This window comes from Stenella coeruleoalba, assembly GCF_951394435.1.
Source record: "Stenella coeruleoalba genome assembly, chromosome: 2".
Taxonomy (NCBI): domain Eukaryota; kingdom Metazoa; phylum Chordata; class Mammalia; order Artiodactyla; family Delphinidae; genus Stenella; species Stenella coeruleoalba.
In genome coordinates, this window is record NC_137147.1 from 79988814 (window position 1) to 80004519 (window position 15706).

The 15706-nt window shown below is 37.4% G+C and overlaps 1 protein-coding gene across 4 annotated transcripts in view; it reads left to right on the forward strand.

Moving 5' to 3' along the window:
• The window catches only part of CDIN1 (CDAN1 interacting nuclease 1), a 219523-nt gene that overhangs the window by 85695 nt on the left and 118122 nt on the right, over positions 1 to 15706 (forward strand). For all 4 annotated transcript variants that reach the window (XM_079912234.1, XM_079912235.1, XM_079912236.1 and 1 more), the window contains exons 6-7: positions 11723 to 11802; positions 12154 to 12203. In XM_079912234.1, the coding sequence (XP_079768360.1) occupies positions 11723 to 11802; positions 12154 to 12203 (130 nt within the window). The remainder of the gene's footprint in view (positions 1 to 11722; positions 11803 to 12153; positions 12204 to 15706) is intronic.

Sequence of the window (15706 nt, forward strand, 5' to 3'; positions counted from 1 at the left end):
CAGAAGAGCTCAGCTTCATTATGTGGCCCTATATTTGCTCTACCTGGAGCACTAAGTGTCTTGCAACTTTAATTGCCAATATTTGAATTGGAGGGATATCTAGGAGGGAGGAAAACGAGGTCAATTCTTATAGATATGTTGCCTCAATCTGGAGGTCAAATCTTATAAATATAATGCCTCAATCTGGAACATTTCACATTACTTTTGAGTACCATGGGAATAGTGCTGGAGAATAGCCAGGTAATTATGAGCCCAACTGGCTAGTAAGTTCATATCATGGCTCCACCACTAACTAGGAGTGGGACTTTGGGCAAATTACGTAAATTCCCCATCAGTTTCTTCATATCTAAGATGAGGATAGCCACCTTGTGAGTACATACTGAGAGTTCATCGAATTAGGGTTTAGAGTTGTGCCTGGTACACAGTAAACACTCAGTAAATGTTGACTGTTATTCCTTTTCAGAAGTGGACACTTGTTATAGGGTAGGCTGAGTAACCCCACCTTCCTGAATGCTCAACTGACTTTATATAGTGTTTCTGAAATTAGAAATTTGGGTACATTTACAGTTTTACCATATCCACATAGTGTACCACACGTACTAATAATAAATACGCTATATCTACCTGATATTTTTTAAATGTCATTTATTTAATTATATTTTCAAAGGGAAATTTATAATACCACGTTAAATAATAAACTGGGCTTTCCTGCCATAAATAGAAAGTACTTGTTAAAATAACGTATAACTGTTCAAACAATTATTTTGTGTCCTAGTAAAGTCACTTCTCCTATGCCAGTGTTAAGCCCTCTTCTCTTTGGGAGACATGGCATTAGATGTTGTCAGCACTTATCTAAAGACCCATTGTGTCCCATAGCCTCTTAGTCTACATTTTCTGAAAACAGTTTTTTAAAAAGCCTACTCATCTGGAATAATAAAAGCTCAAATTAAGTCAAATCCATTTTAATACGTAGAAATGGCTGTAACAGTAGGGAATTGGATTTTGAGTAGTTCATTAATAATGTGGTCAGCAATTTATTGAGTAGCTATTTGTGCAGAGCGACTTTGAGGTGATAGCTGAGAAGTATTTTTGCTTTTAGGCAGCTTGTCAAGTATCCTGACACAAGCAGTTCCTCAGTTGTCTTTGTGAGCCATGCATTCTCAAAGATGGTGATATGCCGTAGCCAGATACCAAGTATATCTGCGGCATTGAAATTTCATTGGGGAGCAGTTAAGAAAAAAACATCTGAAAGTGTCCTGAGGCGGCCATAATGAAACAAACTAAAAAGAGGTGAAGAAAGATTGACGTAGACCAAACATAGGGCCACAATGCAATCTGAAACCTTGTAGCTTCAGCACCAGTAATAAACTTATAAGAATTATTTCTCATCTTCTTGGTGTGACCACAGAATTAGCTAATCCTCCATGTAAAACCCCTCAGATATGTAAAGATAGCATTGAGGAAGTATGATATCTTTTTTCTGTACTGTGCTAAGCATTATTTTTTTCCTTCAGATTTTGTTTTCTTTGGGCTATCATGGTTTCAAGTCTTAGCATCCTGATCAATCTTCTGTCAACAGGTGACAAAGTAATATTTAATAAAGTGCCAAATGATCGGTAGCAATGAGTTCACTCCGCCCCACAGTATGAGGGAGAGGAGAACAAGAAGAATTAAGGGAAAACTTTACTGGAGGAGGTGAGAATTGAACTGAGCTTTGAAGTTTTGGCCAATGGAAAGATTCAAAAGAACATTCCAGATTTGGACGATGGAGTCTGGGGTGGAATTAAATATGTACTTGGCATTAACCACATGCTGAATAAATTTCTGTTGAATGTTTGTTCGTTGAATAAGAGTTGATGGTGTATGATGGCTGTAGAGCTGCAAGTTGCCTGAGACAAGAATCTGATCAGTGTGACTATTCATGCTTTGGAGACACCTTCCTCTTGTCCTTATATAATACTTTTTTGATGACTCTAGTTCAAGTTATTTCTTACACAATTATGTGCTAGTTAGAGAGCAAAATTATAATTTGTCCCTATAGGGTTCCCTAATGTTAAAAGGTATTTCTTATTCAGATGGTCACATGGGATCAGACTGCTTTAGAGATCACTCCAGTGCTACAGGAGAGCTAGCGAGCTGCCTGGAATTCTCCAGAGGAGTGGTTCCAACTGTAAGAGAAAGTAGGCTCCTGTAGGCCACTGGCAATATTGAAATTGTCCAGAAAAGACTCTGGCAGGCCAGCTCCATGGAGATGTAACTTGAGACCTTCATGACCTTGATATCCAAAAGCCTTAAACCAGCACTTGAAGAAGAGATTAAATTCTAGCTTAAAATTTAATTCTAGATTAAATTTTAGGCTTTGCCATTCTGGAGCTCAGCCTCTGGAGCAGCCGCGTGAAGAAGCAGAACTCCTGGTGTGTTTTGGGAGCAGCTGTCTTCCCCATCCAGCTTTTCAGCTGCAGGGATTGTTTTTTTTTATTATTATTCTTTGCTTTTTCAATGGAGGGAGAACCAGGTTCTAACAACACTGTGCTGTCTGCACTTGAATTTTCCTTCCAAATGACCCGTCTCATCTTTATCCCTGTATCATCCATCCCTCATTTCATCTTGTTTTCACTCCTGACTGCTGCTATCCAGTGTATAGTCAGCCCCATGCTGGCTCACTTATCATGCTTAAATCCATTTGTGACATCGGATTGGAGGTCCCATGTATATATGGTCTTGTCTTTGTTTCAGTCCAGGTGTAACCTAGGCAGATGGCACTCTTTGCAGTAGGCAGGACTTCCAGGGACCTTAAGAGTGAAGATGATTCACCTGCTTGTTTGCCTCCGTTCCTTTCCGCAGTAGCTGGCCACTTATCTGAGCTTACACTAAGGAAAGGAAGAGTTATAAAAGTGGGTGTGATGTTAATGATTTGGGCAGAGTTGCTACTTGCTTGATTGCTGATGCTTGAAATGCCCTTAGCTGGAGGGGAAAAAATCTCTCTCTTCTATGGTTATAGGCAAGACTTAAAATACAAACCCCTCATGCAGCGACAACACATTAAGCTTAACACACACAGAGGTGGAAAGGACTTCTACCAGGTTCTTTCCAGAGAGCAGGTTTGATTCCGGATTGTGCACTGCACACACTGAATCCCACAAGGGGGCGCGGCAGGGGTGGGGTGTAAAGAGGGAAATTCTGGCATTGACGCCTTTTGCCTGTTGAATAGACTCACTTCTGCTGTCTCTCCAAGGCCGTGGCAACATGTGCGTGGTAAGAGCAGGCTCCTGACTTCATTTATACCTCATGAAGTTTTTCTTTTTTTACCCTCTGGACCATAGAAAGTAACAAATGATTTTGATGATGTGATTTTGGGAGGCAAAAAGCAGGCCACACTGTAATCTAACACCGGCCAAGGCAACAGCCTAACGACTGTAACATCCCAGGTCTCAAACAGCATGTTAGTGCTTTTTGCGTGTTATTTTATTTCATCTTCACAACAACCCTACAAAATAAGCACCAGTGTTAATGCTCTTTTACTGATGAGGGAACTGAAGGTCACAGAGGTTAATTAACTTGTTGATATGACACAGCTAGCAGGTGGAAGGGCCAGGCCTCAAACCAGGTCTATCTGATTCTAGACTCAGCGCATAACCACTGTTCCGTGCTGCCTCTGCATTTGAAAGCATTATAGTGCATAGCTTTGCAAGTTTACCTTTCCTTTAGAAGGCATGTTTTTCCTCTTTTGAAGAAGATGTAAAAAAAAATTATGGTCTTGTATGATATCTGAGGCTAGGTCATAAGAAGTCATAAACTTCTGCCTGGCTCCCTTGGGATGCTTGCTCTTGGAACCTACCCATCAATTCAAGGGGAAGTTCAAGCAGACCTCAGAGAAGTCCAAATGGAGAAAAACCGAGGCCCCTCTCCCACAGTTATAGCTAACCTCACAGCAAGCACAGATTTGCCAGACCTGTGAGTGAGTGGTCAAGAAAGTGAATCCTCCAGCACCCAGATAATCCACTCCAGTTAACGCCACACAAAGAGAAGCTGTCTCCATTGAGTCCAGCCCAACTTGCCAAATAATGAGCTTGTTAAGAAATTGGTGTTTAAAGCCACCAATCCCCTCCACCAAAAAAAATATGGGTCTGTATTTGAGAAGCCCGTGGAATTGATTCTCAAACCCTCAGAAACAAGTTGTTTTGTTTCCCAAGCCTGTTGATTAGCACAGTGCTTTGACCTCTGACATGGTAGCAGCCTTTGGAGGGGTCAGGGGAACGATTTATTTCCTAGCCACCAATGACCATTCTCCCATTTCCCTGGCCTAGCCAGACACCATGCAGCAGAGAGGACTTCACGGGTGATTTAGGTGGTTCCATTCTCCAACCTACCTGCATATTTGCCACCTGCCCCTCTCGCTATTGTCTGGGGCTCCAACTTCATGGGAGGACTTTTTTCTTTATATATTTATATAACTTTAACTGCAAAAAAAAAATTAACAAAGAAACAAGCTTTCCCTTGAACTTCTTATTAAAGGGTTTCCAAAAACTTCAGCAACATAACAGAGTGAGTTTTTGTGGATGGGCTACGTTTCCATGACAAGGACATAGAAATGATAGACCAAATAAACAACAAAAAAAATCTTTTAAAATACATAATCAAGTTCAAACAAAGGAATTCAATCTCTAGTTACAAGAAATGGAGACAGAATGTATATTCAGAGTGGTGAACAGGGGCTCACACTGTGTAGGTCCATAAGAATTTTTAGCTTTAGATGTAGACATAAAAGGCCGGGGCTGGGATTTTTAACACCCCATAGGGAAAGATGTGCAGCCAGGAGCTGGAATTGAGCTTCTACAAATAGCCCAAACCATGAAAAAAAGGAGTAGGAAACTCCACGTGCCTAGAGAAAATGTAAGGAAGCTTGCTTACTGTATATGGACTTGGATTGTGGAGTATTAGGAGAGGAGAGAGACATTAGAAATAGGTCAGCACCATTTGTGGGTATAGGTTCAGATTTGCATTCTTACTTACTGCAGGAAGCCTGAGCTAAGAAATTAACAATAAAACTAGTCTCTGCAAAAGTATACATAAAACTACTTTGTCATGGTTATTTCCGCAGCACAAGTCAAACAATTCTTTCTGAAAATAAGCTAACAGTAAAAATTTACAAGGCAAGTAAGGAAACTACCACCATAGGGAAGATAGGTAAGTAGGTAGGCAGGTAGATAGATAGATAGGTAGAGAAATCGTATACTATGGACTAGAGATGAGAAATTTAATCTATAAGATGACATTTATAAACTAAAATTAATATATAAGCTGATTGAATAAAAAGAAAGACTATAGGGACTTCCCTGATAGTCCAGTGGTAAAGAATCCTCCTTCCAATGAAAGGGATGTGGGTTCAATCCCTGATTGGGGAACTAAGATCCCACATGCCGCAGGGCAACTGAGCCCCACGTGCCACAACAACTGAGCTTGTGCGCCTCAACCAGAGAGAGAAGACCCGTGTGCCGCAACTAGAGAGAAGCCTGCACACCACAACGAAGACGTGACGCAGCCAAAAAAAAAAAAAAAAAAAAACGGAAGACTATAACTGGATAAATGAAAGAATAGGAAATAGTGTGAAAAACACATTTAAAAATACAAAAATAATGTTTAGAAATGAAATAATTGTCATTGAGGTTAAAAGCTCATTAGATGAGTGAAGTGTTGGATTAAACAATAAAAATTAGAAGAATTAGATTAGAACAAAAGTTAGTGAATTCTAGGATGGATCTAAGGAAAGTAACTTTAGTGTAACACAAGAGATGAAGAGAAGGGAAATATAAACACTTTATAGGGGTAGGAGATAAAATAAGACCTAAAAGATGTCTAATGTAAGCGTTCCAGAAAGAGAATGGAGACCAAAGCTATAATGGCTCATTTCTTTCAAACTGGTTAAAGGCATTTATCCTTAGACTCATGAAACATAGCTAATTCCAAGCAGGCTAAATAAAAAGAGCCATACCCAGGTGAACAGTGATGTAACTATTGGATATCAAAGAAAAATCTAAAAGCAACCAGAAATTAAAGACAAATTACCTATATAAGGACTACCATTAGACTGACAGTAGAGTTCTTATTTGTAATAGATGTCAAGAAACAATGGAATCATATCTTCAAAGGGCTGAATCTTAGCCTGTGATTCTGTGCCCAGCTATATTATCATTCAAGAGTGAGAAATAAGTAGAGATATTTTCAGATGAGGCAGAACTAAATGATTTACTACTCAGTGATCCCAGTTGAAAGAACTAATAAATGAGGTGCTTTAGTAACAATATCCAATTTTTGGATATTGAATCCAAAAGTAGAATGTGGAATTCAAGAAGCAATGCTGAAAAAGGAAATTGACAAACATGTTGATAAATCTAAATAAGCATTGAATGTTTAAAAAATGTTTTTAAAAATGGAAAGAGATTATATAAGTGAAGATTCTCCAGAGAAACAGAACCAGTAGGACTGTGTGCGTGTGTGTGTGTGTGTGTGTGTGTGTGTGTCTGTGTGTGTGGAGAGAGAGATATGATTATAAGAAATTGGTTCACAAGATAATAGAGGCTAATAAGTCTCAATATCTACAGTTAGTCAGCAAGCTGGAGACACAGGAGAGGCAATGCCAGTGGCCTAGTTCCAGTCCAAAGGCCTGCAGGCTTGAGACCCAGGAGGAACCAATATTTTAGTTCTAGTCTAAAGGCAGGAAAATACCAATGTCCCAAGTCAAAGGCAGTTAGGCAGAAAGAATTCTCTTCTACTCAGTCTTTTTGTTCTAGTCAGTCCTTCAGCTGATTGGATGAGGCCCACCACATTAGGGAAGACAATCTGCTTTACTCAGTCTACCAATTCAAATGTGAATCTCATCCAGAAACACCCTTACAAACATCTAGAATAATGTTTGACCAAATGTGTCACCCTGTGGCCCGATCAAGTTGACACATAAAATTAACCATCACAAAGACTAACTAGGAAATTGTGTTTACAAACAAGATGGTTGAACAGAAATAATAGGCACAATAACATGGAGGCTGATGAGGAATGGGGGCTTTCTGATTGGAGTGAGTGCATTCTAAATTACTTATACTCAGAATTACAAAGGAGGTATGATTAGATTAGATATTGTTTAAATTTTTTTGAGAGGACTACTGAAGAAGTAGATACAAAGTGTATTACATTCAAGTGAATAAAGAGAGAAAGGGGGCATAAAGAAAAGTTAATCAACTAGGAGGTAGTAAAGGAGAAATGGAGAAGGGAAGAAAATGGTTACCAGAACATGGAAAACAAGAGGGTAGAGATAAGTCCAGATGTCTCAGTTGCAAGTGGATTAAACTCACTTTTTAAAAAGCAAAGATTTTCAAATTTGATTTTAGAAAATCTGGCTAAATGTTATTAATAAGAGTCAGGCCTAAGACTTAATGATAAAATGAAGTTTAAAGTAAAGAAATGGAATACCAGATATATCAGGCAGATACTATCCAAAAGAAAAGTGGTGCAGCAGTATTACCACTAGGTAATGTTATGTTTAGCACAAAAAAAGAGATTGAGAAGGTTATGACTTGATGCCAAAAGATATAATTTCTAAGAAGTATATGTAAAACAATGAGTTTGTACACCCAACAAAATAGCCTCCTAATATAGAAAACAAACATTGATAGAATTATGTGGAGAAACTGACAAACTGACAGTAGTAGTAGATTAGTTCATATCTAGTGTGGAAAATATTAATAAGAATATATAAGATTTGAATAATACAATTAAAAACCTTGACATACTAGACATACCTGAACTCTGTACCTCAATAGGAACTTCAGTGATTTTTAAGATATATAAAACATTTATAAAAATATGTTCCATATAAAAACACAAAGGAAGTCAAGCACATACTTCCAAATTAAAATAAACATCACATACATTGACCACAATTAGATCAAATTGGAAATATAAAAAATGAAATGTTTAAAAGAATTTATGAGTCAAAGATTAAATCATAATGGAAACTACAAAATATTTATAAATGACAGCAAAAATTATGGCATGTAGCTAAAGCAGAATTTAGAGGAAAAATTATAGCCTTAAAAAGTATGTTAAAAGATTAAAAATGTATTTAATAAACATAGTAAATTAGTAAAAGGATAAGTGTAGCAAACTCAAAGAAGAAAGCAGGAAACAATGATCACAAAAGGATAAATTCAATGTAACTTGAAGAAATGGAGCAGTAGAGAGAAAGCAAAACCCAAATTTGGTTTCTTGGAAATACTAGTAAAACAAACCAACCTCTAACAAGAGTGATAAGTTTAAAAGTTTACACAAATTAATCTTAGGCTATCCAAAGTTAATTTAATTGCCGATCCAGAAGCTAAGTCAGAATGGTGGGACATGGATATTTATTATATTAGCCTCCTGCCTTCTTTATGTTAGAAATATTCCACAATAAAAAGATCATGATCTTTATTTAGGCATTATGCCTTAGTCCAGGCATCGCCTCTTGCCTGTCTTCTGTGTAGCGTGCTTTAACAGATACCAGCTCTCCTATTCTTGTACATCTTCCTTCAAGTGACTCAGGCATTCTTGCTTTGCACATGCTTGGTAGATAGCTGAAATCCCAGCAGTTGAAGCAGTGACAGGGTTAAATTGTGAAATCAGCAGAACGACTACCTCTAGCAAAGGTTAGGGAGAACAAAACTCCTGTCTACCTGTGGTCAAAATAGATTGATGTACATTGGACAGATGTCATGGCTGGCCTAGGGACAGCTTCTGTGAAAGGCATAGGCTTCCGTGAGGGTTCCTATCCCCAGCCGTCCCAAGATTGTCCAATTGCCTTTCCTTATCTGGTTGATGTTATTATTCCTCCCTTTGGCATTTCCTAAGCTTCAGAGTATGTGTGTAAATGTATGCTTGCACTCTGGCTTGATCTGAGATGTAGACCTCCTCAAGCCTGAGTGCAAAGACCCAGGCATGGAGGGCAGAGGCACATCCTGCATCTGGAGCCTTGGCCTGCAGTTCCTATGTGTTAGCACTTTTCTCTCGTGCTCTGAAAAACGGCAGGTTGCAAGAAGAGAAAAGAGCTTTTTCTGAGTTTAAAATGAACGCGGACTCGATATATAGTTTTTACTATTCAATTTAAAATCACTGACTTCCTCTCGCAAGCTTCCTTTGATTTGAATAGTGTTCTATTCAATATATTCAAACTATTTTTTTTAAGTTTATTGGCAATGATTCTTAATTCTGGTAAGCACACTGTTCTAAAATGTATATTGTGAGGAAAATTATGATGTCATCAGTTTCTTTTTTCTTTAATATTTCCCTTTCTTCCCTCATAAAATAAATGACCTAATTTTTTTCTGTACTAGGGTATTGTCCCTCTTCTTTTTTAAAAAGGGCCTTTGTTTTATGATTTTAGCAATGAGTTTGCATATAGTTTGGTATGAGGTCAGTAATTTTCCCTAGAATAGCACTTTTGGGTATACTGTCTGGTCATTTAGTAATCTTCTTCTCACATGGGTATGAGAGTTAGCAGTGTAATAACTTAGCAATAACCAGGTGCATGTGGAGAAGGTGCTTTTGTTCCCTTGAGACACTGATAGCATCATGGGTACCACAAAGGAATGTGTCTGCCATTACTATCCGGTGACTGAGTGGCAGACCAGAGAGAGTGCAGTCCCTCAGGGAAGGTGACCCAGTGCATGTGCGATTGCTTTGTTCCCCTCCTACTAGCCTGGCCTTAGAATTAAGTTGGGAAAACAGAGTGAGTTTACCAGGTACTTTTCTATCTATTTAACACTACTGTTGGAATAATCTATTCTTTTATAATAAGACAGTTTGCTGCTTCATATTTCCAATGTTTGTTCCGCTTATCCATGGTAATGTCTTTCCGAAATAATTGAGTCTAACTTAAGCTTACATGAGGCAAATGCCTAAGCCTGATTTGTTTCTTATTATTACTTAAACTTTAACAAAATAAATAACAAAAAAGCTGTTGTAGCTGTTTTCTCTAGGGACTCATGTAAGAACCCTTAAAGGTAGTCATGTCAGATAACATTATCACTTTCTACAGAGGAAGACACCGAATTTGAGAGGTTCCGTAATTTGCCAGGTTGCAGAGCTGGCTATAGGGATAGGGCTGGATAGGATTCCTCCAGTGATGATGATCTTTTCTGAGACTCCAAATATGGCCTCTCCACTTGCAGTGCAAACACATTTATAAATGGCTATTAACTATATAACATTGCTATAAACATGCAGTTATGGGACTAAGAATAGGAAATAATTAAAATTATTGCGCTTCATTTTTTCTTTGTGCACTCCATACTATGCTTAAGTGAGAAAGATGTCATTTCCTTATTTCCTTCCACAGAATTTACTAACATTTATCCTATCTGTCAGTGTTCTTATGGTACTGAACTTGATAAAGAACATCATAATCTAAAAAAATACGTTAAGCCAAAAACTTTCTCAGAACCTGAATGACATAGGTCTGTGGTCTGTGTTCATTCTGTTTAACTAGATAATTATCCAGTATGCTTTTAGTTTGTGCTTGTAGGGACCAGACCCTAAGCTATTTTGGTAAATGGGAATGAGTCCACTGGAGGACTTGAAGGAATTGGTTCCTAAGCAACACCTGACTTAGCTTCCATCTAGAGACGTGCCTTCCTCCCATGCTGAGGAAGAGGAGTTCTGGCCACCATGGCTTCTGCATGCCTACAGTAAACAGTGAGGCCAGGATCTCCTGCCTCACTTTTCAAAGGGTGTGATCTGATATAGCATCCCTCAGAAGATGCCTCCCATAGTCCCTTCTGTTGCGGTTCCCCGGGATAAGGTCAATTTAATTTGCAACTGGGTGTGATGAGACGTTTTGGGACAAAAATTCGTATATAAATACAAATGTGTGTGTGTGTGTATGTGTATTATTTTCCCTTATTTATGATTGGCTCAGGGCTTCCCTGGTGGCGCAGTGGTTGAGAGTCCGCCTGCCGATACAGGGGACACGGGTTCGTGTCCGGGAGGATCCCACATGCCACGGAGCGGCTGGGCCCGTGAGCCATGGCCGCTGAGCCTGCGCATCCGGAGCCTGTGCTCCGCAACGGGAGAGGCCACAGCAGTGAGAGGCCCGCATACTGCAAAAAAAAAAAAAAAAAAGATTTGCTCTATTGTCAGTCAGTTTTACCTACTTTCCTTACCTGTGAAATGGACATAACATTTCGTGGCAGTTGATGAGAATTATTTCAGAAAGGTTTAGAATTCAGAGATGCTTTCTCGGCTGAAAGTTATTTTTTATTGACGTCATTGAAGTCTTTGAATCTGACCTGCCTTCACTAAGCTTTCCAGGTACATATGCTTGATTATAACATACTTACCTGCAAAAGGTAAATATTTTCTTTTCTGATTGTTTTTGTTGTGGTTTTCTTTTTCCCCCAAGTGGGCTTTTCCAAAGCTAATTTATCTGCAAAGAGACATATGCTTTAGGTCTGTACTTGTTAATTTACCTTGGAAAAATTAGGTCATCTTCAAATCTGGCAATGTGACTTATAAACTTGGCAAAATGGTCTAATTAAAAGCTTCCCGTAGATTTGAAAAAAGGAAAAAAATGATTAGTATCAGTAATGTTTTCATTTTCATGCTTTGTGTATTTATAGGTATATGTCACTTCTCATGTTGTATTAAAAGTATGTTGACTGTCTGCTAACAGTTCATCTCTTTTCTTCTGCAGCCTCCAAGTCTGTTATAAATAGTATGCTACGGGACCCTTCTCAGATTCCAGATGGAGTTCTAGCAAATCAGGTCTATCAGGTATTAATCACAGCTGTCTATTTTCAGTGGCAATGCTGTTATCTGCCTAGCAGAGTAAAGGATTTTAAACCTCATTTAATTACTGTCATCATAAACTATCACTGAGGTCAGGGTGCACCATAAATGGCAATGCAATATTTGCGAGAAGAGCATTTCACTTTTTAATAGCTTGCTTTTATAGTGAATAAAAAGGATGCAATTTTTGTTTTCTGTGATTAAATCTGAACAGTCTTTTGATAGCTTTTTAAATTTTTTTTTTTAGGAAAAGGAATGACTGCTTTTAGGATACTATTTAACTGCAACAGTTTTTGTAGTCACTCATCCCAGACCCCTTCTCTTATTTGTCTGCAGTGCATCGTGAACGACTGCTGTTATGGACCACTGGTGGACTGCATCAAACAGTATCCTTTCCCATAAAATTTTAGGTGCACAATTGACGAGCTTAGACTCAGTGGAGGAGATGTGTCTAGCTTTAACCTGACATAAAGTTCTGCTTCACAAAACACATATCATACTCTTCTATTTTATATTCAATCAACTGGAGGGTCACTGCAGACCATTCTTTTCTACAGCTTAAAAAAAAAAAAAAAATCAGATAGGCCCCGGGAAGATGTCAGTTCAGCAGTTGCACAGTCACAGGCTTATTTCAAACTGCTTGGTTTTCAGTGAGTTTAAAGGTACAGAGTCATGAGGCAAGTAACACATTGTCTGGGATGTCTAACCATTCCAGTGAACATTTTTTCAAATATAACACATTTCTATTTAAAATGAACCAAATTTAGTTGAGAATAAATTTTGAGCCTGGAGTTAAAGGATGATGTGATTAAAATGCCACCAGAGACTATCACGTTTTAAAGGGCAGTAGATTCTTATTGCTTAAATGTTGATTACAATCTGAGCTCTTGCTTGGGTTCCTAATAAACATTTTTAGAGAAAACCAAGCTAATTTTTCCCTCTGGACTGAATTTAAGGCTATGAGCAGATGTCCAGTCATTCTTCATTAAAGATATTGAGATTACTAGAGTTAATGCTTGCTTCTTCAAACAGGATTTGAGTGGACAGCAACTAGACGTGGTGAAGAAGGACATTTTTAATCAATACCTTTAGTAGTGTTGTGGCAACACTAAGGATATTGACAGTCCTTGGCTCAAAAAGTTTATTCAAAAAGTAAATAATTAGCAATTTTTTAATGGGAATCATATCTATCTGAGTCCATGAGTCTCATATTTCTTAATAATATAACATGCCCTTCCTGGGTTTTGTTAGCATGGGTGGCATTGCGACCAGTTGTGACTCGGTGATTACCAGTAAGGAGGCTTTTTGTTAGGAGTCAATGAAATTTTTGTAAAAAAAAAGATTCATTTTCTTTTTTTCATAAAGTTAACCTTTGAAAAATAATCTTTTAGCAGAGTCCTCTTGTAAGAATATTCAGTATCTATGTTACAGCCCTTGGTATATTTATTCTTCCAATCTAACTTAATCTATTATATTTATTAATATATAATATTAATATATTATAGCCCTTTGTATATTTCTTATTCCAATCTAACTTAAATTAATAAAAATCACAGCATTGTCATAAGCTTGCCTCTTTATTAGACCAAAGTGAAACTATACTTCTATTTTCAGTGTAAAATTAATGATAGTGTTAGAAACTGTCGGAATGCCAACCTCACATTGCTACAGTGATAAAGTTTAGCACATTCATATAACAACTAACACCATCTCAGAGTATCTGGCGTGGAATTACATGTTAATTTTGAAGCACATAAAATAGTTAAAAATCAATTTAAAGTTAAGGTTTTAAAAGCATAATGTCTTTTGAAGGATTGCTTATTGATTTTAAATATAACTATCTAATTATATATGCATGGACTAACGTATGAAGTCAACTGCTTTGCAAATGCCAGGAGGCTGTTTTTCAGTAATAGTTGAGATGCTTACGGGAAACCAGATTGCTGTATTGCTGGGGAAGAAAATGGCTTGTGAGGTTATTTACAAGTTTTGCCCCATGGTCACTGCCATACATCAATAATAGGTATTATTATAGAGAAAGTCTAAGTGTTTCTGCTTATGAAGCATTATAAATTCTGTTTGGAGTATTTTCCTTGCATTTTTGCCATCATTCACTTTCCTTTTTTGGCTGTGTTATTGCCAGTAGAATTTAAAGTAGTACATGATTTCAGTTGATAAAGATAATGATGTATGTCTGTAAATTGTATTCACTGACTAGATTATAATTTCACAGTTCCATTATGCCTATTGCCAATAAAATTACAGTTTTTATAAGCCTTATTTTCTAGACCTTGTATTTTATATATGTTTATATCAAACAAAGCATAATCAAGAAGTATATCTTTCCAAAGTTTCAAATTAGTGATTGCTTTTACTGTGCAAAATAAAACAGGCTGGGATGTTCATAGAGAATTGATTTTATCTTTGTACTGAGATAGTAGCAGTTTAATATAATGTAAACACACTTGCATAGATGTTTCTGAGGCTGATCAACAGGAATTATTTTATTTCACACTGAGTAAAAATTATTGAATTTTCATGTGAGTGGAAATGCTATTTGTATGTTGTTCTGATAATTTGGTAACGTTTACATTGCTTACTCGGTAAATTGCATCATTTCATTAGAAAGCACACGCTTAATAAATAGAATAGGTGCAAAACCTTTTTACTCCATTATGAAAATGTTACATGTAGACATTTGTTTAAGTAGAATAAAGTAAATTGGTCATTTGTTAATAAGACGCCAAAAAAGCACAGTAGCAAAGAGTATATAAATTGTCATTGTGCTTTCTTTTTCTTTTGGTGTCTACTGTAATTCTTCCTACATAGCCACGCCCACTCACCTTTCCTGCCACAGGTTATATTCACGGACACAAAAGGCGTGAGAAACCAGCCACCTCAACTTTCCAAAGTGTGACTTCAGGACAAGCTATTAGACAAAGACCTAAACAGAGGAGCAAGGAAAGACAAGGGTACAGGAAGCTTGAAGTGCTGTGGGTTTCATTTCTGTACCATCAGTAACCTTGGTTTCATGATTCAACATTTTAGATGTAAATAATTTACAACAATAAAAGTGAGAGCACATTTATGTGGAATAGAAGTAAATAATTTAGTTCTCAAATGTGGGATGCCCCTAGTAATGAGAAACCATTGAGAGGTATTCATCAGATATCTTCAATGGACTCTGCAAGTGTGTGAAATTTTGTGATTTAAGAATTTGTTTTCTTTATTTTGTTTTCAGTGAGAAGTAAGAGCAGTCCTATGCATGGGGAGGAGGGGACAGCAGAAGGAAAAAGACAATGATAATGACTTGGGGCTTGTTTTGATAGTGGATACGAGTGGTCTCACCTCTTGAATTCTAAGATTTAAGTGATATTCACCTGTATGTGTTGATAAAGAGCAGACTAATTCTCTAAGAATTTTTAATTTTACAAATAATATATAAGCTTTATTTCATTTAAATTGGACTCTTGCAGTGCATGATCAGAATTAAAGAGTCTCTGGTAAGCCAAGGAGTGATAGGACCAGGTTGGCATCAGTGAGATGGAGAATTAGATAATTACAGGCACACCTCATTTTATTGTGCTTCACTTTATTACGCTGCGCAGATACTATGCCTTTTACAAATTGAAGGTTTGTGGCAACCCAGCATCGAGCAAGTCTGTTGGATTCATTTTCCCCATAGCATTTGCTCACTTCCTGTCTCTGCGTCACCTTTTGGTAATTCTTACAGTATTTTAAACCTTTTCGTTATTATTATATTTGTTACCATCATCTGTGATGTTATAGTAGCAAAAAGATTAGGACTCGCTGAGGGCTCAGATGATGGTTAACATTTTTTAGCAATAAAGTATTTTTTAATTAAGGTATGTGCATTTTTTTGGACATA